At 39.3% G+C, this 27,190-nt stretch overlaps 1 protein-coding gene across 12 annotated transcripts in view; it reads left to right on the forward strand.

Moving 5' to 3' along the window:
• The window catches only part of MAP2K5 (mitogen-activated protein kinase kinase 5), a 262,303-nt gene that overhangs the window by 128,655 nt on the left and 106,458 nt on the right, over positions 1 to 27,190 (forward strand). For 11 of the 12 annotated variants that reach the window (XR_014060033.1, XR_014060035.1, XR_014060034.1 and 8 more), the window contains exons 14-15: positions 18,389 to 18,462; positions 19,433 to 19,483. Coding sequence is in view for 9 of the 12 variants with exons in the window: in XM_081511850.1 (XP_081367976.1) it covers positions 18,389 to 18,462; positions 19,433 to 19,483 (125 nt within the window). In the remaining 3 variants the exon portion in view is untranslated. Of the gene's footprint in view, positions 1 to 18,359; positions 18,463 to 19,432; positions 19,484 to 27,190 lie in introns of all 12 variants that reach the window. The other variant, XM_081511849.1, reaches the window with a different exon arrangement.

A 27,190-nucleotide genomic window follows, 5' to 3' on the forward strand; every position in this document is an offset into this window, starting at 1 on the left:
GTTTGTTTTGTTGTTGTTGTTTTTAGATTCTGCTTATAAGTGAGATCACATGGTATTTGTCTTTTTCTGATTATTTCAGTTAGCATAGTGCCCTTGAGGTCCATTCATGTTGTCTCAAACGACAAGATATCATTTTTTTTATGGCCAAAAATATCTCATTATATATACCACATTGTATATAGTACATATATATATATATATATATATATATATATATATATATATACACCACACTGTATGTACCACATTTTCTTTATTGATGAACATTTAGGTTGTTTCCCTGTTCATTTATTGTAAATAATGGTGCAGTGAACATGGGGATGTAGATACATTTTGGAGTGAGTGTTTTATTTCCTCTCCTTTGAGTAAATACCCAGAGGTAGAATTGGTGGATCTTATGGTGGTTCTGTTTGTAGTACTTTGAGGAGTCTCCATACTGTTTCCCATCAGAGAAGGCAATGGCAACCCACTCCAGTACTCTTGCCTGGAAAATCCCATGGACGGAGGAGCCTGGGTAGGCTGCAGTCCATGGGGTCGCTAGGAGTCGGACATGACTGAGCGACTTCACTTTCACTTTTCACTTTCATGCTTTGGAGAAGGAAATGGCAACCCACTCCAGTGTTCTTGCCTGGAGAATCCCAGGGACAGGGGAGCCTGGTGGGCTGCCGTCTATGGAGTCGCACAGAGTTGGACACGACTGAAGCGACTTAGCAGCAGCGGCAGCAGCATACTAGTTCCCATAGTAAAAGTGAAAGTGTTAGTCACTCAGTTTTGTCCGATGCTTTTCGACCCCATGGACTGTAGCCCGCCAGGCTCCTCTGTCCATGGGATTTCCCAGAAAGAATACTGGAGCGGGTAGCCATTCCTTTCTCCAGGGGATCTTCCTGACTCAGGGATCCAACCCACATCTCCTGCACTGCAGGCAGATTCTTTACCGTCTGAGCCACCAGGGAAGCCCATTTTCCATTGTGGATGTACCAATTTACATTTCCATCAGCTGTGACCAGGGTTCCCTTTTCTCCACATCCTTGCCAGCAATTGTTATTTCTTGTCTTTTTGATAATACCCATCTGAACAGATGTGAGGTGGTATCTTATTGTGGTTTAGATTTGCTTTTCTCTGATGATTGGAGATGTGGAGCACCTTTTCATGTACCTGTTGGCCATCTGTATGTCTTGTTTAGAAAAACGTCTGTTCAGATCCTCTGTTCGTTTTACAATCACATTGACTTTTTTTTTTTCTGTTAGGTTGTCTAAGCTTTTTATATATTTTAAATGTTAACCCTTAATCAAATGGGGCTTCCACAGTGGCTCAGAGGGTAAAGAATCCACCTGCAATGCAAGAGACAGGAGACGGGAGTTCGATCCCTGAATCAGAAAGATCGCCTGGAGGAGGAATTGGCAACCCATTCCAGTGTTCTTATCTGAAAAATCCCATGGACAGAGGAGTCTGGTGGACCCCACGGTCCAAAAGATCACAAACAGTTGGACACGACTGAGCACACACGCAGACAGACAGACTTTAATCAGATACATGATTCGCAAATATTTTCTCTCATTCATTTGGTTGCTTTTTCAGTTTGTTGATGGTTTCCCTTGCTCTGCAAAGCTTTTTAGTTTGATGTAGTCCCACTTGTTGTTTTGTTTTTGCTTTTGCTGCCTTTGCCTTTTTATTTTTACTTAATTTTGTGGCTGCTGTGGGTCTTCGTTGCAGCATGGCTTTTCCTCTAGTTGCAGGGAGCAGGGACTACTCTCCGTTTGCGGTGCACAGGCTTCTCCTTGTGGTGGCTTCTCTTGTTCTGGAGCACAGGCTCTAGGGCGTGTGGGCTTCAGTAGTTGGGTACACAGGCTTAGTTGCCTCACAGCATGTGGAATCTTCCCAGACCAAGGATTGAACCCATGTCCCCTGCATTCCAAGACTTGTTGTTTACCATGGGACTACCAGGGAAGTTCCTGTTGCCTTTGCTTTTGATGTCAGATCCAAAAAAATCATTGTCAAGACTGATATCAAGGAGCTTACCCCCTCAGTTTTCTTCAAGGGCTTTTATGCCTTCAGGTCCTATATGCAAGTCTTCAATCCATTTTGAGTGAAATTTTGTGTATGTTGTAAGATAGTGGTCCAGTTTCATTTTTTAAAATGTGGCTGTGCATTTTTTTCAAACATCATTTATTTAAGAGACTGTCTTTATTTCCTCTTTGAATAGTCAGATATTTTTATCTGGTTTTGGCATCAGGGTAATGCTGGCCTCGCAAAATGAGTTTGAAAGTGTTCCCTCTTATGCTATTTTTCTGAAGAGTTTGAGAAGAATTGGTATTGTTTTTTCTTTGAATGTTTGGTATAGAATTCACTAGTGAAGCCATCTGGTCCTGGTCTTTTGTTTGTAGGAAGTTTTAACATTACTGATTCAATCTCCTTACTAGTAATTGGTCTCTTTCAATTTTCTATTTCTTCATGATTCAATCTTGAAAGTTTGTATGTTTCTAGGAATTTATCCATTTACTAGTAGAGGGATATTTGGATTGTATCCAGTTTGGAACTATTATGAATAATAATACTGTTAGTACACAAGTCTTCATTTGGTTCTGTGTTTTCATTTCTCTTGAGTAGCTACCTGAGGTGGTATGTATCTTTCTTTAAATATTTGTAATCACAATGAATCAGATCACCTAATGCACATATCAGTTTTGAGAAGAAATAACCATTTTCCATTGATACATACTGTATGATCAGTGTCAATAATTAACTGATATTTCATACTTTATTAAAGTTAAAATAGGAATGCAGCCACAAAGATTATATGGTAAGTTTACATTTAATTTTAAAAGACACTTTGAGGCTGATTTTTATTTAGTTACAGGCTTCTCTAGAAAACGACCTGTGGCATGACCCTGATATCCTATTTGTAAGTTCTGCCATTTTTCCAACTTCCCAATAGTTTTCTAATAATCCTCTACATGCGTGTATGCTCAGTCGCTTTAGTTGTGTCTGACTCTTTGCGACGCTATGTAGTGTAGCCCACCAGGCTCCTCTGTCCATGGGATTTTCGAGGCAAGAATGGGTTGCCATGCCCTCCTCCAGGGAATCTTCCCGACTCAAAGATCAAACCTGAGTCTCTAGATTGCTGGTTTGGCAAGTGGATTCTTTTCCACTAGTGGCTCCTTGGAAGCCCCTAATAATCCTCTAAGTACTTCAAATGAGCCTGCCTTGGAGGTTATCAAGAAGACTGAAATGGCTAAAATTTATAGAGCAGTGTCCTAGAGAGGAAGGAACTGTGCAGAGAAAGAGCTCAGGAAGTTATGTGGAAGTCTCCGTGAGTTTTTGGCCAAGCATCAGCCTCTGCTTTTGTAGGGTGAAATCTTATAAAGCTAGTAGAACTGATATAATGAAATTTGAGTCTGATCTAATATATCAGATGATTCACATCTTGACTTTCTAGGGTAAGAGTAATTGTCATTATAGATTCTACAGAGCAGTAGCTTCCAGTACATATAGTGTATGTTTCTCTCATTTATTGTGTTTATTCGATGATTCATTGAGCACTGTTTCTTCGACAGGCATTGCTAAGCACACAGTCTCAGTTAATCTTTATAAAAACTTTTGTCAATATAGGAAGATCAGATATCACCTTTAATCTATCATACACTCACACACACATACTCACTCTCTCATACACATGTGCCCTCAAATCCTTTTCTGAAATAAATAAGCTATAATAATCAAGAATTTATTTAGTTAGCCTAAATCTGAATTCATGTGATGGAATTTGAAGCAAATGGAATCTTTTTATGTTGGAATTTGCTTCAAATTCCATCACATGAATTCAGATTTAGGCTAACTAAATCCTCTGATTTAAGTTTCACTTTATCTGAGTAAAATAATCCACCTTATATCTGAGTCATCAGCAAACCTAGTATATAGCCAATGAATTTATCACTTCCATGTTTTCACTTAAAACATACAAATTCTGTAATTCTCAAGAATAGTTCCAGGAATACTAATATAATTTTTGTTATTGTTTTGGCTTGTTTTCAACTTCATTCCAAGCCATAAACATGAGCACAACAGATTCACAAGAAACATTACTTTTAAGAAGACAGTTGTAACTATGCTTATTTTAATGTAATTTCAAGTTATAGAAAACAAACAACGACTGAGAGCATACAGCTTTTCACTCAGGTCGCTTAAAAACATCATAGCCTTCCTTCTGTAAGCAAAGCACAAAAAAGATGAGTCTTTAAAGTGACTGGTTATAAATGGCAATCATCAGGGCAAATGTATGTCATTTTGGTTTAATCAGGCCATTATTTATTAGGGTTTATAAATTAGTTTTATTGAAGGCAAAGGAGCTTAAATGAATAGTGGAGCATTGATTTTATTTTATTTTTTTTAATAAATTTATTTATTTTAGTTGGGGGCCAATTACTTGACCATATTGTAGTAGTTTCTGCCATACATTGACATGAATCAGCCATGGGCTTACATGTGCTCCCCCTCCTGGACCCCCCTCCCACCTCTCCACTCATCCCATCCCTCTGGGTCATCCCATTGCCCCAGCCCTGAGGATCTGTCCCATGCATCGAACATGGAATGGTGTTCTGTTTCACATATGACAATATACATGTTTCAATGCTATTCTCCCAGAACGTCCCACCCTCACCTTCTCCCTCAGGGTCCATAAGACTGTTCTATGCATCTGTGTCTCTTATTCTGTCTCTCATATAGGGTTATCGTTCAGTTCAGCTCAGTCGCTCAGTCGTGTCCGACTCTTTGCGACCCCATGAATTGCAGCACGCCAGGCCTCTCTGTCCATCACCAACTCCCAGAGTCTACCCAAACCCATGTTCATCGAGTCGGTGATGCCATCCAACCATCTCATCCTCTGTCGTCCCCTTCTCCTCCTGCCCCCAATCCTTCCCAGCATCAGGGTCTTTTCCAATGAGTCAACCCTTCGCATGAGGTGGCCAAAGTATTGGAGTTTCAGCTTCAACATCAGACCTTCCAATGAACATCCAGGATCGATCTCTTTTAGGATGGATTGATTGGATCTCCTTGCAGTCCAAGGGACTCTCAAGAGTCTTCTCCAACACCACAGTTCAAAAGCATCAATTCTGCGGCGCTCAGCTTTCTTCACCGTCCAACTCTCACATCCATACATGACCACTGGAAAAACCATAGCCTTGACTAGATGAACTTTTGTTGGCAAAGTAATGTCTCTGCTTTTAAATATGCTATCTAGGTTGGCCATAACCTTCCTTCCAAGTAGTAAGCATCTTTTAATTTCATGGCTGCAGTCACCATCAGCAGTGATTCTGGAGCCCCAAAAAATAAAGTCTGACGCTGTTTCCACTGTTTCCCCATCTATTTCCCATGGAGTGATGGGACCAGATGCCATGATCTTAGTTTTCTGAACATTGAGCTTTAAGCCAACTTTTTCACTCTCCTCTTTCACCTTCATCAAGAGGCTCTTTAGTTCTTCTTCACTTTCTGCCATAAGAGTGGTGTCATCTGCATATCTGAGGTTATTGATGTTTCTCCCGGCAATCTTGATTCCAGCTTGTGTTTCTTCCAGCCCAGCGTTTCTCATGATGTACTCTGCATATAAGGTAAATAAGCAGGGTGACAATATACAGCCTTGACGTACTCCTTTTCCTATTTGGAAGCAGTCTGTTGTTCCATGTCCAGTTCTAACTGTTGCTTTCTGACCTGCATACAGGTTTCTCAAGAGACAGGTCAGATGGTCTGGTAGTCCCATCTCTTTCAGAATTTTCCACAATTTATTGTGATCCACACAGTCAAAGGCTTTGGCATAGTCAATAAAGCAGAAATAGATGTTTTTCTGGAACTCTCTTGCTTTTTCGATGATCCAGCGGATATTGGCAATTTGATTTCTGGTTCCTCTGCCTTTTCTAAAACCAGCTTGAACATCTGGAAGTTCACAGTTCACGTATTGCTGAAGCCTGGCTTGGAGAATTTTGAGCATTACTTTACTAGCATGTGAGATGAGTGCAATTGTGCGGTAGTTTGAGCATTCTTTGGCATTGCCTCTCTTTGGGACTGGAACGAAGACTGACCTTTTCCAGTCCTGTGGCCACTGCTGAGTTTTCCAAATTTGCTGGCATATCGAGTGCAGCACTTTCACAGCATCACCTTTGAGGATTTGAAATAGCTCAACTGGAATTCCATCACCTCCACTAGTTCCAGGATGTCTGGCTCTAGGTGAGTGATCACACCATCGTGATTATCTGGGTCGTGAAGATCTTTTTTGTACAGTTCTTCTGTGTATTCTTGCCACCTCTTCTTAATATCTTCTGCTTCTGTTAGGTCCATACCATTTCTGTCCTTTATCGAGCCCATCTTTGCATGAAATGTTCCTTTGGTATCTATAATTTTCTTGAAGAGATCTCTAGTCTTTCCCAATCTGTTGTTTTCCTTTATTTCTTTGCACTGATCGCTGAGGAAGGCTTTCTTACCTCTCCTTGCTATTCTTTGGAACTCTGCATTCAGATGGGAATATCTTTCCTTTTCTCCTTTGCTTTTCACTTCTCTTCTCTTCCCAGCTATCTGTAAGGCCTCCTCAGACAGCCATTTTGCTTTTTTGCATTTCTTTTCCATGGGGATTTTCTTGATCCCGGTCTCCTGTACAATGTCACGAACCTCTGTCCATAGTTCATCAGGCACTCTGTCTATCAGGTCTAGACCCTTAAATCTATTTGTCACTTCCACTGTATACTCATAAGGGATCTGATCTAGGTCATACCTGAATGGTCTAGTGGTTTTCCCTACTTTCTTCAATTTAAGTCTGAATTTGGCAATAAGGAGTTCATGATCCGAGCCACAGGCTTCTCCCGGTCTTGGTTTTGCTGACTGTATAGAGCTTCTCCATCTTTGGCTGCAAAGAATATAATCAATCTGATTTCGGTGTTGACCATCTGGTGATGTCCACGTGTAGAGTCTTCTCTTGTGTTGTTGGAATAGGGTGTTTGCTATTACCAGTGCGTTCTCATGGCAAAACCCTATTAGCCTTTGCCCTGCTTCATTCTGTACTCCAAGGCCAAACTTGCCTGTTACGCCAGGTGTTTCTTGACTTCCTACTTTTGCATTCCAGTCCCCTATAATGAAAAGGACATCTTTTTTGGGTGTTAGTTTTAGAAGGTCTTGTAGGTCTTCATAGAACCGTTCAACTTCAGCTTCTTCGGCGTTACTGGTCGGGGCATAGACTTGGATTACCGTGATATTGAATGGTTTGCCTTGGAAACAAACAGAGATCGTTCTGTCGTTTTTGAGATTGCATCCAAGTACTGCATTTTGGACTCTTTTGTTGACCATGATGGCTACTCCATTTCTTCTAAAGGATTCTTGCCCACAGTAGTAGATATAATGGTCATCTGAGTTAAATTCTTTCTTATCGTTACCATCTTTCAAATTCCATATATATGCATTAGTGTACTGTATTGGTGTTTTTCTTTCTGGCTTACTTCACTCTGTATAATGGGCTCCAGTTTCATCCATCTCAATAGAACCGATTCAAATGTATTTTTTTTAATGGCTGAGTAATATTCCATTGTGTATATGTACCACAGCTGCCTTATCCATTTGTCTGCTGATGGACATCTAGGTTGCTTCCATGTCCTGGCTATTGTAAACAGTGTAGAGCATTGATTTTAACTGAGACATTTTCTAAAAGAAAACACAAATGAGATGTGTCGAATCTGAAATTATATACAGGTCCTTTTCATACTACTAAAAAGAAACAAGCTGCATCTAATGTAAACCTTTAGTGAAAAACCAAATTAACTCTAATTCCTTTGCCTTTTACATAAAATAACATGTTTTAGTGTTTCCTAATTTGAGATTTGCTTTGTGTTGGCCACGAAGTCAACATTATGTTGGATATAGTGAAATGAAGCTTCAGTGTAAAGTTATCCATTTGTGATATCAGATATTTCCTATCCTCTTTCATCTTAGAAAAAAACTTAGTCGTTTTATACAGATAAGGCTGTATAGGAGTCAGTGTAGATTCCTGTTGGCCAGATTCTCTCAGAAAAAGCAGAGGTGACACAGAAAGTGAGTTTATTTGCCCACATGGGCACATGTGTGTGAGAGAGTGAGTATGTGTGTGTGAGTGTATGATATATAAGATTAAAGGTGATATCTGATCTTCCTATATTGACGAAAGTTGTTGTAAAAATTAACTGAGACTGTGTGCTTAGCAGTGCCTGTCGAAGAAACAGTGCTCGATGAATCAACGAATAAACACAATAAATGAGAGAAACATACACTATATATCCTGGAAGCTACTGCTCTGTAGAATCAGTAATGATAATGACCCTTACCCTAGAAAGTCAAGATGTGAATCATCTGATATGTTAGATCAGACTCACATTTCATTATATGAGTTCTACCTGAAGGCAGGCTTCTTCCAGAAAGACAAGTGCTGTTCACAGAAGAACTAACAATGATCCAATCACATGTGTCTCCTGTCACAATATTTTCCTACTCCTTTAGTAAGATTTCACAGTAAGGTGGGATTTTTAATGATGATGTGACAAATATTTGAGTTGCAGCAGTGTCAGCCTATGTAGATTATCGGTAGTTATGATGCAGTTCTGTTTAACAATTTGAAGTGAAAAGTGAAAGTCAGTCAGTCATGTCTGACTCTTTGCAACCCCATGGACTGTAGCCCACCAGGCTTCTCTGTCCATGGAATTCTCTAGGCAAGAATGCTAGAGTGGGCTGCCATTTCTTTCTCCAGGGGATCTTCTTGATCCAGAGATTGAACCCAGGTCTCCTACACTGGCTCTCTGCAAGTAAGTTAACTACCTACCAGTATCAAGTTTCACACTCTTTAAAGTATTACAGTAAAATCACTCAACAACATAATCCGAATATCTGGCATCTAAATAAAAATCAGTACATGAAAAAAATTTTTTTTCTTCTGATAGTGAATGAAAGACCATAACCAGAAAAATAATCAATCAATAGAAATGGGACTCTCATGAGGTGGATGAACCTAGAGCCAGAGTTACACAGAGTGAAATGTCAGAAAGAGAGAAACAAATATAGTATATTAATACATATATTGATATATGGAATCTAGAAAAATGGTATTGATGAACCTGTTTGCAGGGAAGGAACGGAGACGCAGATATAGAGAATGTACTTGTGGACACAGTAGGGGAAGGAGAGAGTGGGATAAAGGGAGAAAGTAGCGTCAACATGTGTACATTATCAGGTATAAGATGGATAGCTGGTGTGAAGTTGCTGTGTAGCACAGGGAACCCAGTCTGGTGCTCTGTGATGACCTGGAGGGGTGGAATGAGGAGAGGGGAGGGAGGCTATGGAGGGAGGAATGTATGTATAATTATGACTGATTTGCATTGTTGTATGGCAGAAATCAATACAACATTGTAAAAAAAAATTTTTAACTTAAATTTAAAAAATAGGTGAAAAAATAGATTACTAAGGAAGAAAAAGCTAATCAAATCTAGAAGGAAGATACTAGACAGACATCTAAATATCAAAGCTTGGAGCCTGCTTTCTGTACAGAGTCCAGATCTACTGTGTAAGAGACTTGCTAGTTGTTTATCTGCAGTAATTCAACCCCCATCCACTTTTCTTTCCACACACTCATCTGTGATGCAGATGATGCTGGGTCTCTGCAGATCACATTTTGGAGTACCCTTGGACTGGTGGCCCTTTGTTAGGTTGTGCCAGGAGGGGGCAGTAGAGGGAGACTGAGGTGGGAATCAGAGCCAGTGGTCTACCTGGTTTCTGCACCTCCTGCAGCATCACCTCAGCATTGGGTCCTGACCCAAGCACCCAGCTTCTATTAGCACATGGAGAACCAGCCGCATATGCTCCCTCACAAATATGACCTGCGCCTGGGCAGTAACCTCTACTTGGAGATCTGAACACTGACTCTTTAGAGCTTCTCTTCTGAGTTCTTGGGACTTCTCTGGTGGCAAAATGGTAAAAAATCCACCTGCAATGCAGGAGACGTGGGTTCGTTCCGTGGGTCAGGAAGATCCCCTGGAGAAGAAAATGGCAACCCACTCCAGTATTCTTGCCTAGGAAATCCCTTTGACATGGAAGCAGAAATCTCTCTGAGGACACAATAGCTACTTCCTAAAATTATTACCCTAGTTTCATTTTTCTAGCCCTTCAATTCCTATGTAGCAAATTTCCTATATTAAATTCTTTCTGTTGAAAAAAAAAAGAGAAATGAGACTCTCCCATTAGCAGACAAGGACTTTAGAACAGTTATTAATAAATATACTCAAGGATTTCAAGGAAAACATGAGCATTATGAGGAGAGAAATGGAAGACAAAATCGAAGGGCACTTCTAGATATGAAAAATAAAACACCTGAAGTAAAAATTTCACTTGATGTAATTAACAATAGGTTAGAAATTGCAGAAGAAACAATTTGCAATCTCAATGTTAGAAACAGAAATTATCTAAAGTTACGGCAAAGAAAAAAAAGACTTAAAAAATAAGCACTAACTCGGTGACCTTTGAGACAGTATCACAAAGTCTAGGATATATGTGTAAGTGAAGTCTCAGAAGGAAAGGAAAAAAAAAAAGGGAGCAAAAAATAATTTGAAAAAATAGTGCTTCCCAAACTTTCCAAATTTGACGAAACCCATAAACCCAGAGATCTGAGAAGCCTAACAGTCTTAACCAGGACATATACAAGACGATACCAAAGTACATCAAAATAAAAACTTGAAAGCCAGTGATTTTTTAAATCTTTAAAATATTCAGAGTAAAAGTAATACATTAAAGAGTGGAACAGAAAATGGGAATGACAGCGGACTTCTTTTCAGAAGCTATGCAAGCCAAAAGACAATGGAAACACATCATTAACATACTGAAGAAATGAAAATCCTTTAAATCCAGAATTCTATGTCCAGTAAATATATTTTTCCAAAATAACAGTTAAATAAAGACTTTTTAAGGCGAACAAGAGAGAATCCATTGCCAATAGACAATCATTATAAAAAATGTTAGAGGAAGTTATTTAGGCAGAAGGAAAATGATACCACATTGATAGTTAGGTCTACACAAAGAAATAAATAGTACCAGGAATGTTATACCTGTGGATATATAGAAGGCCTTTTCTTTTAAATTTTTTAAGAAGATGATTATTTAAAGCAAAAATAAGGACTATATTGTGGCATGTCCTCTCTGACATGTAGAGGAAAGATAGGTAATAGTATCACAAAGGATGGGAGGGAAAAAATGGAAACATACTGTTCTAATATTTTTACATTATCAATTAAATACCCTAATGTTATTTGAAAGTAGACTCTGAAATGTTAAAGAAACATTGTAATCCCTAGAACACCCATTAAAACAAAAAACAAACCTTCCAATGGGCTGGCAAACTTTAGCCCACAGGTCAAATTTGGCTCACTACCTGTTTTGGTAAACAAAGATTATTGGAGCACAGCCATGTTCACTTATTTACATATTGCCTGTGATTGCTTCTGCCCTACAGTGGCAAAACTGAGTATTGGCCTCAACACCTGAAATGTAGTCCTTTACAGAAAAAGCTCACCAACTTCTGGCTTAGAAGCCAACAGTAGAGATCAGTGGAATGCTAAAAAGAGCCAAACTAATCCCGAAGAAGGCAATAAAAGAAGAACGGAACAAAGAACAGATGAGACAAATAGTAAGATAGTAGAGTTGAACTCAACCATATCACCAATTACATTAAATGTGAATGGTCTAAATACTACAATTTATAGCAAAAGTATCAGATTGGTCAAAAAAGTAAGACCCAGTTGATACTGTCTGCAAGATAACTTCTTTAGATATTAGTGACAGAGAGGTGTTATCCAAACACTAATCATCAACTTTTTAAAGCAAAATTATTACAGGGTTTATGATATATGTTGAAAAGACAAAAATCACCTATAAAAAAAAAATAACAAATCAATCATCAGTTGCCAGAGGTCAGGACAGAATTGACTATAAAGGGCACAGGGAGTTTTGGGGGGTGATATAAATGTTTCATGTCTTGATTGTGGTGTAGTTATGTGGATGTATACATTTGTCAAACTCATTAAACTATATATTCAAAATGACTGCAATAAAATTGATTTTTAATGAATAAAATCTATTTAAAAAGCAAAGTTAAACAATAAAATTTCTTTTCATATATTCTGAACTTGCCAGCAGTTAAATCAGAAGGAAATATAGCAGGTTATGTTTATCTTTTCTAAATGCTGACATGAAGACCAGACTGTTTTAGATTGATTTCTGAATCAGTAGATCTGAGGTATATATACACAGACAACACACATATGTATATGCATGTACATATACTCACAGATTGGAAAAGGAAATGGCAATCCACTCCAATATTCTTGCCTGGAAAATCCCATGGACAGAGGAGCCTGGTGGGCTACAGTTTGTGGGGTCACAAAGAGTCAAACACAACTGAAATGACATAGCATACATACATAGACCTGAGGTGGAACCAAAAATGTTTATTTATTTATTTTTTTTTGTAAATGCACAGCCAAGCCTGGAAACTCTCTAGTTACATAATCCTCATTGTTTTTATTATAGGAAGCAAATACCATTTAGAGTATACATAAGCAGTGGTATTATCCTGAAATCTCATATACACTATTTTTGGTCAAAATATATATCAACAGTTCCTTAACTGTTCCTTAACAGTTCCTTAACTCTTCTGAAGGGTAGAGACAGGTGCTACTCATGCTTCTCTCCACAGTGCCTACTATCATATCTGGCACATGCTAAGGCATCAGTAAATATTTGTTGAATGAGTATTTTTGAATGCCTGTAGGTTCTCTCAGAATGAACAATATCATTCACAAATGTATTCATTAATAGTGAAATATATTTATTCTGAAATATATGCCATTGGATGGGAAAAGATGGAGCTCCATCTCAGTCCAAATTCATGCTTCTCCAGGTACACATATTTGCCCATCAATTTAATGGGACTATTCATTCACGATTTGTTCAACAGATATCATTTCTTATCTGTATCAGGCACCGTTCTAAACACAGAATTGAACATAACAGATCACGTCTCTGCATTCATGGAGCTTTCCTTCAAGAAAGGAAGACTGAGACAGGACAGATTTACGTGTACTTATATAGGGTGTCGATGATGCTAAGTGTTAAGAGGAGCATTGAAATAGGGAAGAGGGAAAATGAATCTCTGAGGTTGGAAGTATTGCCCTTCATAGCGGATGGTTGAGGAAGGCTTCTCTTAAAAGGGTAACATTTGAGCAGAAACCTGGAAGAAAAAAAAAAAAAAGCAAAGGCTTAGGCCATGCCTGCTTATATGTATGGGAGCAGAGTATTCCAGTGATATGGAACCACAAAGCAGGAGCATGCCTGAAAAGCCAGCCAGTGAGGTGAAGCAGAGCATGCAAGGAGAGGAGTAGGAAGGATGAGAGTACAGAGGTAATAGGGGGGCAGCTCAGAGAACGCTTCAGAAACCGTGAGGGCTGCATTTTGCATTGAGTTGGGAGACCCCTGGAGGTTTTAGGCAGAGAAGTGACATGGTCTTATTTAGGTTTCGGGTTTTTTTTTAATTTTTTCTATTTTTCGGCCATGCCATGTGGCATGCAGGATCTTAGTTCCCTGACCAGGGATTGAACCTGCACCCCCTGCCGTGGAAGCTCAGCATCTTAACCACTGGACCACCAGGGAAGTCCCTGATTTAGGTTTTAAAAGAGTCACTTAAGCAGCGCTGTTCATGAAAGGCTGTAGAGCAAGTGTGAAAGTAAGGAGACCAGTTCATTGGCCTTATCGGGGAATGAGTACATATAGTCTGGCAAATATGCCTCTTCATAAACATTGAATAGGTTTTATCATTCTACTTACTGGACTTTGGAAATTTCTTTCTTTCAACTAGTATTTTACCTAAATACAGCTTGAATTTACTGCAGTAGCAACAGAAACTATTCCTGAACATAAAGAAGTATAACATTTTTTATGACTTGGTTGATTGCCAGTAGATAATAGCAATATATTTATAGAGTGTTTGACAGTTTAAAAGCTATTTTACATTCATTATTTCATCTAATCCCCACAATTTTTTAAGATACAGTAACTTTTATTATCTCCCTACAGAGGTGAAAACTAAAATGTCACATGCCTAGTCCAAAGTCACATTTGGCAGGGCCCAAAAGACTAAAATCCAAGTCTTATGTCTCCATTGAGTCAGGCTTCTGTCTCCTCACCTGAATCTGTTGATTTTGTTTAAAGGGATCTGTTATGGTCCAATGTTGCTGGGTAGGGGAACACTTATACTAGCAAATTTAGTGTATTGTTTAGGAAGCCATCATCCAGTGAGCAAAATGTTATGCTCACACAGGATAAATACAAAAATGTGTAAATACATTCCTTCCCTGTGAACTTATTACTTGGTGATACCTTTAACAGTAAATATGGTAAGTAATTACTGGTTAAAAAAAGGGGGGTGTCACATGCTCAGTTCTAAATGGTACAGACAGTAAATGCCTTAGCAATTCAAAGGAAGCAGTGATTTTGGTGGCCAAGTAGATACATTAACAGGGAGACGGGATACTTGAGTTGAAGGATGGACAGGATTCAGTGAAAAAATATCAAGTAAGGATTTCTAAACCCAGGGAGGTTGAGGTCTGGGACACAGCATGAATGATGGCATGGTAGTGGTGTTTTAGGGATTCGTTTCTTTTGAGACAATGGCTAGACCAGTCTAGTTGGAATACAGAAGTTGTTTTGAGGATGGCTGTAAGCCTACTGCTTTCATACACAAACTACTTCTGAAAACTAAACTAAAAGGTAAATGTGCAAAATCAGGCAGTAGGCATTTATGTAAGTTAAAAAAAAGATATTGGAGAGCTTAAAATGCTGTCCAGTTCTTATTTACACCTTGCCTTTCAGAACATAGTCTAGAAATTTTGCTATTTTATTCTTTTCTCTTTGTTGGTCCACTGAAGTCAAATGTGTGTCTGATTAAAGCTAAGGATTTGTTCATTAACTGTCTCCATCAGATGTGTGGCTTAAGAGTGGTTTAAGAGTGCTGTGTTGTGCTTAGTTGCTAAGTTGTGTCCAACTCTTTGCGACCCCATGGACTGCAGCCTGCCAGGCTCATCTGTCCATGGGATTCTCCAGGCAAGAATAGTGATGTGGGTTGCTGTGCCCTCCTTCAAGGGATCTTCCCAACCCAAGGATCAAACCCAGGTCTCCTGCATTGCAGGCAGATTCTTTACCATCTGAGCCACCAAGGAAGCCCAAGAATACTGAAACGGGTAACCTATCCCTTCTCCAGGGGATGTTCCCGACCCAGGAAAGGAACCAGGGTCTCCTGCATTGCAGGCAAATTCTTTACCAACTGAGCTATCAAAGAAGCCCAGTTTAAGGGTATCAGTATATAAAAGAGCAGATTGTCCTAAAGAAAAATATTTAAAGTTGAGGGCCTGTAGTGAGAATTAAATTTGGAAAATAAGACCAGGCTTTGTAGAGCCTAACATTTCTTCCAGTTCAGCAAATGTTTATTGAGTGTCTACTGTGGCTGTCTATGATGTGTATTTTATGTGCAGGCTGCACATATAAGACTACTTATATGCAGAGTTGGAGAAGGCAATGGCACCCCACTCCAGTACTCTTGCCTGGAAAATCCCATGGACGGAGGAGCCTGGTAGGCTACAGTCCATGGGGTCGCTAAGAGTCGGACACGACTGAGCGACTTCACTTTCACTTTTCCCTTTCATGCACTGGAGAAAGAAATGGCAACCCACTCCAGTATTCTTGCCTGGAGAATCCTAGGGATGGCGGAGCCTGGTGAGCTGCCGTCTATGGGGTCGCACAGAGTCAGACACGACTGAAGCGACTTAGCATAGCATAGCATAGCATATGCAGAGTACATCATGAGAAACGCTGGGCTGGATGAAGCACAAGCTGGAATCAAGATTGCCGGGAGAAATATCAATAACCTCAGATATGCAAATGACACCACCCTTATGGCAGAAAGTGAAGAAGGACTAAAGAGCCTCTTGATGAAAGTGAAAGAGGAAAGTGGAAAAGTTGGCTTAAAGCTCAACATTCAGAAAACAAAGATCATGGCATCTGGTCCCATCACTTCACGGCAAATCGATGGAGAAACAGTGGAAACAGTGTCAGACTTTATTTTTTTGGGCTCCAAAATCACTGCAGATGGTGATTGCAGCCATGAAATTAAAAGACGGTTACTCCTTGGGAGAAAAGTTATGACCAACCTAGACAGCATATTAAAAAGCAGAGACATTACTTTGCCAACAAAGGTCTGTCTAGTCAAGCCTATGGTTTTTCCAGTGGTCATGTATGGATGTGAGAGTTGGACTATAAAGAAAGCTGAGCGCCGAAGAATTGATGCCTTTGAACTGTGGTGTTGGAGAAGACTCTTGAGAGTCCCTTGGACTGCAAGGAGATCCAACCAGTCCACCCTAAAGGAGATCAGTCCTGAGCGTTCACTGGAAGGACTGATGTTGAAGCTCAAACTCCAATACTTTGACCACCTGATGCGAAGAGCTGACTCATTTGAAAAGATCCTGACACTGAGAAGGATTGGGGGTAGGAGGAGAAGGGGATGACAGAGGATGACATGGTTGCATGGCATCACTGACTCAATGGACATGAGTTTGAGTAAACTCTGGGAGTGGTTGATGGACAGGGAGGCCTGGCGTGCTGCAATTCATGGGGTTGCAAAGAGTCAGACATGGCTGAGCGACTGAAGTGAACTAAACCGAGGCACATTTGAAAGCACAACCCTATTCTTAGGGAATTCACATTGGGATTGGCGGGGGAGGTCAGGGAATATTTTACTTCCTCCTTAGGAGAGAAGTTATACAGTGAAAGTGTATTTAATATGATGGTGGCATAAGGTTTATGTTGAAATTGGGGAAAACTGGAAGCAGATAGGCAAGTTGGTTAAAAAAGCTTACACCTGCCTAGGCCTACTGACCTATTTTCAGAGAGAAAGCCCCCCTACAAGAAGTATATAGTGTGTCTTATCTGAAAGGGCATGCTACAGAGGCATAGTCTACAGCTAACCCCTGATCACTGAAGCATAATCATTAACAAAATAATGCTATGTGTTGATGGTTTCCATTAATTTATTCTGATCTATTCAACAAATATTTCTTAAGCATTTCCTGTATGGCTGGCCCTCTTCAGGAACTGGTATCTAGAAGTCAGTAAAAGAGTCAAAGTCCCTGCCTTCATGGAGTGTGTAGTCTAGTGTCAGTCGGGCAACACCAAACAAGCACATGTGTGAGAAGATGCCTGTCACATGGGAGGTAGGGCTCAGTAATCGTTGGTTACTGAGTTTGAACCTGAAGTTTGAGTTAAGTACCTACTCTTGGCAAGATATTTTTTGGGGGTACCCTTTTGCAGATTGGAGGGGCAGAGTGAGATTAACTCACAGTTTTTTTTAGATGTTACATAAAAATTCTGAGTCGTTTGTTCAGTCTTGGAGTAATTATGGTCATATATTCTATTGAATACAGCAAGCTGTCTGTTCCAAGACACTCTCGCTGCTGAAGATGAAATGTTGAAGCAGGTGCTGTCCTGTACCAACAAAAGTGCTGTGGTCTCATCCTGCTTGGATGGTTTTTGTTGGCTCCTTGAATTCCTGAAAAGGCTTATTGTTGTCACTGACGATGCTTCACATAGAAACCCTTTGTGTCTATTTAGCAGAGTGCCTTGGCAAAAGCTATGTCAGTTCTTTTGTTAACTTTAAAAACAGTCAACATGATATAAGGGACGAGAGGGATAAATAAAAGACTGATAAGTGCACACATGCGCACACACGCATACATCTTTTAGGTCAATTTCTGAGGATTATCTGAAGTATGGTTTGCATGTAAAACCAGGAAAAAGCAGTACTGCATTCACGCTTTCATTGTTTCAATAAGATATAACCTGTTACCAGCAAACATTTTGAATGATTTTTTTCTTTACTGGCTTCCCTTTGGCCTTACTTTTTAGGTGGGAGAAGCAGTTTCACATTAAGAGCAAAGCTAAGCCTTTCTGTACAAATTTTTTGCAAGGAGGCTACATTTTCTTATCTACTTTTTCTGAAAGCTGGAGTAGGATGTTAGGGGTGTTTACTGTTGTTGGAAGCCAAGATTTTATTTGACTTTCACATGAAATAAATAAACTCTTGCTTCTACAGAAACCAGAAATAGTTGGAAGTGAGGGAGTTAGGACCTTACATTTTGTCTCCAGATAAAATGCTTTGCATTAAATTTGTGATTAGAATTCTAGGTTGAACAGATGATGTCATTTCTGCAATATGGTTTGGTGTTCGTGTGCTTTTTTTAGAACAAGGTTGGTAGATATGGAATTAGTTACATGGGTTTTTCTGGTCCCTTTTTAGATGTGAAGCCCTCCAATATGCTAGTAAACACGAGAGGACAAGTCAAGCTGTGTGATTTTGGAGTTAGCACTCAGGTAGGTCTCTTTTTCCTCCTGATCTGTTCTCGTCTCTTGAACACCTACTTCCTATTTTCATTCTCTCTCTGGATTGAAAAATCACCTAGCTGCCAGACAAACAGAACAACAGAACTCTGTATCTTCTCATCGGCTGGGATTGTGTTATTCATTTTTAATCTCTGAGCGAGTTGCCTTCATCAGGATATGATTGTTCATTGTTTAATGACAGTAAAAACTGCTGATATTGTAATTACTACTTACGAATAGCAAACTTCATTGATATGCAGCTTTGATATGAAAGCGTTTTGGCCAGACAAAAGGGAGGGCAGAGTGGGAGCTGTGCCTGGGGAGCCCAACTGGCCCACAATAAAAATTAATATTGGGAGCAACAATGGTGGAGGGCCATTACAATGTGCAGCACAAATTTTAATTAATTTCCATTTTGGGCCTCCCCTGAGAACCCCGGTGATAGTGACCCATGAGCGTGCTGTGATGTTGATTTGAATTGCAGCCACCTTTACTCCCAGCCAAACACGGAGACCAAAGCGAAGGTCATCGTTGTATTATGAGTTGTCAAAGTCTGTTATCCCTCCAGCGTATTTAGTGTTCATTTTATTCTGGTAACGCATGGGGCTTCATTCACATCTTGAGCCATCTGACTAAAAAATGAGTGTGTTCAAATTCTGCTTCAAATTGACTTTTTATATCAGGCGGGTTTGGGGTACTAAAGCGATAAGCATCCTGCTTAAGTGAATTGTTGAAGGTTATCTGCTATAAACTGTAAAGCTGTGCTTGTTTAAATTGGAAATCACATTCAAAAGAAAAGAGATTTAATCATTTTTAATGCCTTTGTAGATAAATTTGTTCCCTTTTACATAATTTTTAGTTGATTTATAGAAATGATGATTGTAGGTTAAATGAGGAATAATTGCCCATTTTATTTCCACATTATCTTTATATTGTTCTAACAGACTGTTTTGTCTCATAGCTGGTGAATTCTATAGCCAAGACGTATGTTGGAACAAATGCTTATATGGCAGTAAGTAAACTTATGCAAAAATAACATTTAAAAGCAACATCTTTATGTACTTGGTAATGTACAATTCTTGAATTAAATCCACAGCTTTAGCCTAACAGATCATAAATTACAAAGTCAATCTAGTCATGATTCGATTTTTAAGTCTTCCTAAAAGATGTTAGGAGCTACCAACTTCTCTCACTTTGTTGACTTAACTGGTTGGTTCGAGTATAAAATTCTTTTGAAGTGTAATCCTACAGAAAAATTGCATCTTACAGCACATTGGCTACTTTGCCTCATTGCTTATTTAATTAACCTTAAAGTATATCAAAATGTCAGTCAATAAGATCAACCGTTTTTTCCAGGAATGAGCATGCTTCCACACCAGATGAAAATTAAATTATTAATTAAAAATTAAATTATTATTTATGGGTCTCTGAATGTAAGGATTTAGCAGACATTTTACTGTCAAACTTGTATGTCTGTATTCTGTTTATTTGAGTTCATGTCTATTAAAAGATAATTTGTTAGTCCCTCTGAAACAGATTTACCAGGAATAAGAAGTAGAAGCATAGAACTATTTCAAATACCAGTGTGGGTTTGACCTTTTTCTTTTGCCTGCCTTTTAAGTAAGGGAAGTTATTTGTGTTCATCAAATTGCTTTTATTTATTGGTTTCCACTTCACTTCAAGAGTAGGGTGCTGGGAAACGGCAAGCATGAAACTTACGTAGTATTTTGGAGCAACGTTTTGTTTTAATATCTTAGGTTTAGTTTTTTGATGAGGGTTCTAGATTTATTCAGGTAGTCAGTTTCGCTTCAAGTAGTCTTTATATGAGTTAAACGAATTATGTATGGAACCTTGGATCTTATTCTCAGTGTTCTTTGTTCATATATTATTTTGTTAAAAGGATGTTAATGTGGACAGAACCCTGGATCTTATTCTCAGAACAATATAAAGCATTTTTTAAATTGAGATACCAAAGCAGTTAATTTTTGCCTTGCATTGTTTTTAAAGAAAACTCATTATTTCTCATTTTTCTGGGTAATGTGACAAAAAATTAATCTCTGAAGTCATCATACCTAGTTTTTAGTATTTATTTATTTAGCTGCATCAGGTCTTATTTGCGATGCATGGGTTTTCCCCATGGCATGTGAGATCTTAGTTCCCCAACCAGGGATCAAACTTGCATCCCTTGCATTGGAAGGCAGATTCTTAACCACTGGACCACCAGAGAAGTCCGCATACCTAAGTCCGCATATTAAGTTTTTTGTAAAACTTAATCACCCTCTTGGCTCCACCAGCTTAGCTGAGATTGGTGAGCCACCTTTATAGTTAACAAAGCCATGCCAAATGCCATGTCAGTCTTTGAAAAAATATGGAACACTGTGATTTAAAACAAACAATTAATGAAATAACGTTTCCACTCCCCATCATAGTAGTGTTAGCTCTAATAATTAAATTGCGATATGTTTGAATGTACAAATCCAGGTTACAGTTGTATTTCCCAGGTACACATTAAAGAAATGACTTTTTTTTCCTTTTTGTGTATGGATGTATGTGATGCATCCATCTCTTAATTGCAAATGTGAAGATTAAAATTATGAAACATTAGCTCATATTGGTGGAGAAGGCGATGGCACCCCACTCCAGTACTCTCGCCTGGAAAATCCCATGGACGAAGGAGCCTGGCAGGCTGCAGTCCATGGGGTCGCGCCGAGTCGGACACGACTGAAGCGACTTAGCAGCAGCAGCTCATATGGGCAAAGCTAAAATTGCTTTGCTTCTTGGCCAAGGGAATTCTAGTTATCCACTTTCTAGTTCAAGCTATAAAAAGTGTAAGATACCTAGAAAGCAAAGAGTGTGATGCACAGATCATGAGCTTGGCTCAATTCAACAGGCTCTTGTTGACCATGACTTGCCTAACTGCTGTGAGATCAGAGGTTGGGAGTGGGGGAAGGTGGAAGTAACATTTATTCTGATACAGATGTTAACCCCTGCCTGAGGTGTTGTGATGCTATATTAGAGTGCTAGCAACTGAGGGACTGAGTGAAGAGTGTACAAAACCTCTCAGTATATGTTTTTCCACTTCTTATTAATAAGTATTTCAGAGTAAAAAATTTTTTAAAGTTTCATTGGAAGATGGCAACTCCCATTTATTTATGTGTTGTCTGTGGCTGCTATAGCACTACAGTGGCAAAGTGGGATAGTTTTGACAGTTGCAGCAGAGACCATATGGCCCATAAAGTGAAAAATAACTGTCTGGCCCTTTGCAGGAAAAGTTTGCCAACCTCTGGTCTATGCCAGTAAAAGCTATTTCTGAAACTGAGTACCTTTAATTAATCAATGTGTAATTACTGAGCGCCTTCCATGCAGTTAGCCAGGTATGGTGGCACCACTCTGTAATCCACATAAGACTTGGGCAAAATAGGAAAATAGGAAACATGGCATTATATGTGGCCATGTCATCTGTGACATAATAAAGGCTTCAGTTTTACCATGCATACCTTTAGAGAATAAGAAGGCATATAATATATGAATTTGATGATTTGAATAGTATGTGAAAAGGGCACTTATAAAAGAGAGAGATCACTTTGGGAGGGTGAACAAAGACCGAATTAGAGGGTGGGGTGACATGAGTGTGGAGGTATAGGGTAGAGGACAAATAATAAATTGTGAGTATCTACAATTAGAGGTCATCTAATATAATGCACTCATTTTACATCCTTTTCTCTCACTTTATATTCATACCTGTTTCAGTACAGTGATAATAACAATTATAGTAATAGTGAACACTTAATTAGAACCATGCACTAGTCACCCTTTTAAAGCTTCACATATCAGTTCAGTTCAGTCGCTCAGTCATATCTGACTCTTTGCAACCCCATGGACGGCAGTGCACCAGGCTTCCCTGTCCATCACCAACTCCTGGAGCTTGCTCAAGCTCATGTCCATTGAGTTGGTAATGCCATCCAACCATCTCATCCTCTGGTGTCCCCTTCTCCTCCTGCCTTCAGTCTTTCCCAGCATCAGGGTCTTTTCCAATGAGTTAGTTCTTCGCATCTGGTGGCCAGAGTATTGGAGCTTCAGCTTCAGCATCAGTCCTTCCAATGAATATTCAGGATTGATTTCCTTTAGGATGGACTGGTTGGATCTCCTTGCAGTCCAAGGGACTCTCAACTGTCTTCTCCAACACCACAGTTTAAAAGCTTCAATTCTTTTTTGCTCAGCTTTCTTTACAGTCCAACTCTCATATCCATACATGACTACTAGAAAATCCATAGGTTTGACTCTGTGGACCGTTGTTGGCAAAGTAATGTCTCTGCTTTTTAATATGCTGTCTAGATTGGTCATAGCTTTTCTTCCAAGGAGCAAGTGTCTTTTAATTTCATGGCTGCAGTCACCATCTACAGTGATTTTGGAGCCCAAGAAAAAAAAGAAAGTCTATTACTGTTTCCATTGTTTCCCCATCTATTTGCCATGAAGTGATGGGGCCAGATGCCATATCTTAGTTTTTTGATTGTTGAGTTTTAAGTCAGCTTTTTCATTCTCCTCTTTCACCTTCATCAAGAGGCTTTTTAGTTCCTCTTTGCTTTCTACCATAAGTGAGGTGTCATCTGCGTAGGTTATTGATATTTCTCCCAGCAATCTTGATTCCAGCTTGTGCTTCATTCAGGCCAGCATTTTGCATGATGTACTCTACATATGTTAAGCAAACAGGGTGACAATATACAGCCTTTATGTATTCCTTTCCCAATTTTGAACCAGTCTGTTGTTCCATGTCCAGTTCTAATTGTTGCTTCTTGACCTGCATATACATTTCTCAGGAGGCAGGTAAGGTGGTGTGGTATTCCCATATCTTGAAGAATTTTCCACAGTTTGTTGTGATCCACACAATCAAAGGCTTTAGCGTAGTCAGTGAAGCAGAAGTAGGTATTTTTATGAAATTCCCTTGCTTTTTCTATGATCCAGCAGATGTTGACAAGTTGATCTCTGGTTCCTCTGCCTTTTCTAAATCCAGCTTGAACATCTGGAAGTTCCTGGTTCACATACTGTTGAAGCCAAGCTCAGAGAATTTTGAGCATTACTTTGCTAGCGTGTGAGATGACTGAACTCTTTATATCCTCACAACAACCCTATGAGGTAGATAAACATTGTTCTTTTACAGATGAAGACAACAAGGGATAGTGAAGCTAAGTGACTTAACCAGTTTCATACAGCTAATAAGTAGCAGAGTGAGGAGTCAGACTTATGTAATCAGCTTCCAGGGACTGAACTCTTAACTGCTGTGCCTCTCATTCTATCCAAATTATTTATGTGTCTCTCTAAATCTAGATTAGTATGTTCAGGGCTTATTCTGGCTCATTCTCTGTATCCAGTCCTTCACATGGTGCTAAATGAATGAATCAGTTCATGAAACCTGCATTCCAAAAATACTTTGTTCACTAATTATAAGCAGAGGATTTAAGTTTTTATATTAAGTATCTTACTTGTGTGATAAAGTATAGAAAACCCTCAGATGACTCAGATACAACCTACTAGATTGCTCAAATATTGAAAATAAAATAAAATAAATAGCCTTGCATGTGTGAAGAGTCTCACTTTATTCTACTATAATCTGAAATGTTAGGTATAAGAAAATGGTAATTAGGACAAAGATAGGGAAGCTTTTCTAAGGTTATAAAGTCATTAGAACAAACAAACAATAACAATTTATGGGCATGTTAAACAGTGGTCCTTGTAGGAGACTTGGAAAGTCGTCTGGTCCCACCTCCTCAATGACCCAGAAAATGAAGTGGCATGTTCAAGTACACATTACATCTTAGGGGCAGGCAGGTAATTAGGTTTAATGGACATTTTAATCCAAAGCAAGAAACATTTTCAGCTATATTTTAACAGGATTTCTTCCAGAAGGATTACAAACGGAGTCCAGAAGGTTTTGGGGGTTTATATTAAATCATTTCTTGAAAATTCTAATTACTAGAACTTTTACTCTGTTTTAAAGATAGAAGTCTCTGAAACTTTAACCCACTATTGAGTCATTGCAATTTATTATAGTTTTCTAAAATCAAATAAAAGATTTTGACATTATTACTATGAATTCCTGAAGTTTTGAAATTAAGAAATCTTATACAGATACTTGTCCTTTGGGATCAGAAAGTCAGTCTAAATAACTATTCCTATCTTCTGAACATTTTTCCACCTGGACTCTTCCTATTCTTAGAAAGTATATTTACCCAGATTATAACCTGTGCAGATTCCATGATCCAGCTCAATTGGCCATGCTCACGCAGTGATTGTAGTGATAGTGGTGATGATTGGAAGGAGAACAGCATTTACTAAGCATCCCCGTGTGGCATGTACTGAACTGAGCACATTACATGGATTTATTTAGTCTTCAGACAACTCCATTAGGTATACATGTTGTCTTTATCTTACAGGTAAGAAAACCAAAGATGAAGTAACTTTATCCCGGAGTCTCAGAGCTGGCCGAGTAGTGATGGTCAAGATTTAGCTAGGACACCAGCTTCTAGTTTCTGCACATTAGGTAGCACATTAGGTTATTTGGACCAACTCTTCTGCTGAAAAATGCTCATTAAAATACCATCTCAAATGCACTGAAGAGCTAAAAAGACAACTGGGGACTCCCAGGATGGTTTTCAGAAGGAAACCTACAACAGAGGGGAAAATAGCATGTTAGAGTACCAAAGCTACTTATTCCTGAGGATATTTCCCTGCATTGCTGAGGGTATTTGCCTGTATTACAGCTGTGAATGATAAGGGGGCTCCCTTAACGCGGAGGGCCTCAGAGGAGATCTTCCCCATACTATGCTAGAAGCTTGAAGAGCCCCCAACCCCACCAAGTACAAAAGCAAACAAACCAAACAAACAAACCAGATCTAAAGCTTCTCTTCCCCATCCCAGGGAACAAAACAGCAACAGTAAGAAAAAGAAAAAGGGGAAAAGTTGTGGCCACAGACTAACTGGCACAAGTTTGTACCCTGGATGTTTGTATATGTGACCTGAGTTAGAAAAGGAGCTTCATGCTGAGAATATTGTTTGAAGTAGGCACATCAACCCGGGGCCTCGGAAAAACTCTGCGAAATTTTTTTTTCATGAACAAAAACCTTAAAGCAAAGAAAACCAGGCCCATAAAGAAACAGAGCAACCCAAAGAACCAGTAGGAACAAAGGTTGCAAACAGACTTTAGATCACAAATTTTAAAAGTGACATAGTTGATTTGAGAAAGTCCCAAGCAAAACTACTAGATAAAAATGAAAACTCACTATTTGGTAGCATGTTGAAGACAAGAGAGAATTAGTGAACTGGAAGATAGATTGAGTTAGAGCAGTGTGACTGGAGAACCCTGTCTAACCTGAATGTTCTGCTACCCACACGGTGATCTTGCCAGCTTTAAAAAAAAAAATCACCATTGTTTATGATATATATATATTTTTTTTTTTTTTTTAACATACTGTTGTTACTGTTCAGTCACTCAGTCGTGTCCAACTTTTTGCGACCCCATGGACTACAGGACACCAGGCTTCCCTGTTCATTACCATCTCCTAGAGCTTGCTCAAATTTGTGTCCATTGAGTCCGTGATGCCATCCAACCATCCTCTTTTGTCTCCTTCTCCTCTTGCCTTCAATCTTTCCCAACTTCAGGGTCTTTTCTCATGAGTCAGCTTTTGGCATCAGGTGGCCAAAGTATTGGAGCTTCAGCTTCAGCCTCAGTCCTTCCAATGAATATTCAGGATCGATTTCCTTTAGGATTGACTGGTTTGATCTCCTTGCAGTTATTACGTACTAACCTAAAGTTTTGTGCATACTTTGTTGATTTTCTGAGTAGCCTAACCCTGAGAGAAATTCCTTCGCGGGAAGAAGTAAGGGATGTGATGTACCAGGTATCATCCTGCTTTTGACAAGTAAACCCTAGGGTCTTGTGTTATGAGAGAATGTAAGTCGCTCAGTTGTGTCTGACTCTTTGCAATCCCATGGACTGTAGCCTGCCAGGCTCCTCTGTCCATGGAATTCTTCAGGCAAGAATACTGGAGTGGGGAGCCATTCCCTTCTCTGGGGGATCTTCCTGACCCAGGGAAGCAGCTACTAAGTGAGATCTCTTCCCATCTTGATCACTGAATTGCTAGACAGCATCAGAATGTATTAGGACTCATCTTGTACCCAAGTTATTTTCAGCAGCCTGGACACATTTTTCCAGTCCCTACTACTGTACGAATTCTTGAGGACAGACCTGTGGAACCGGCTGCCTGCTATGTGCCAGGCATGGTACTGGATATGAGATAAGAACTCTCTTTGCCTCTTAGAAACAGGCTATCAACTGGATGGTTACAAGTCAGTGCAATAAATTAATATGAAAGATATGAACAGCATTTTAAAGAAGTACAGAGGCAGGAATTCATAATTCAACCTGAGGAGTGGAGGAAGTTTTCACCTAAAAAGGGTGGCCCTTGAACAGGGCCCTTAGAAGGGTCCTCTCTGTTCACTAAGCAGAGATGAGAAAGGCAGATTGTCCCCTCTGTAGGAGACAAAGACATGTTTAGTGACTGGGGCCAAGTTTACTGAAGATTCACACAAAGAAATAACTTTCTAAAATGAAGGTCTCCCAGAGCCACCTCCAGAGATTCTGATACTGGAAGTTCTTTTGTAATAAGCACCTCGGGCAGTTTTATGATGATGAGTCCAAGGCTGAATTTTGAGAAATACTGAC

The sequence above is a fragment of the Giraffa tippelskirchi genome, chromosome 7 (genome assembly GCF_054371585.1).
Source record: "Giraffa tippelskirchi isolate mGirTip1 chromosome 7, T2T-mGirTip1v1.2.pri, whole genome shotgun sequence".
NCBI classification, from domain to species: domain Eukaryota; kingdom Metazoa; phylum Chordata; class Mammalia; order Artiodactyla; family Giraffidae; genus Giraffa; species Giraffa tippelskirchi.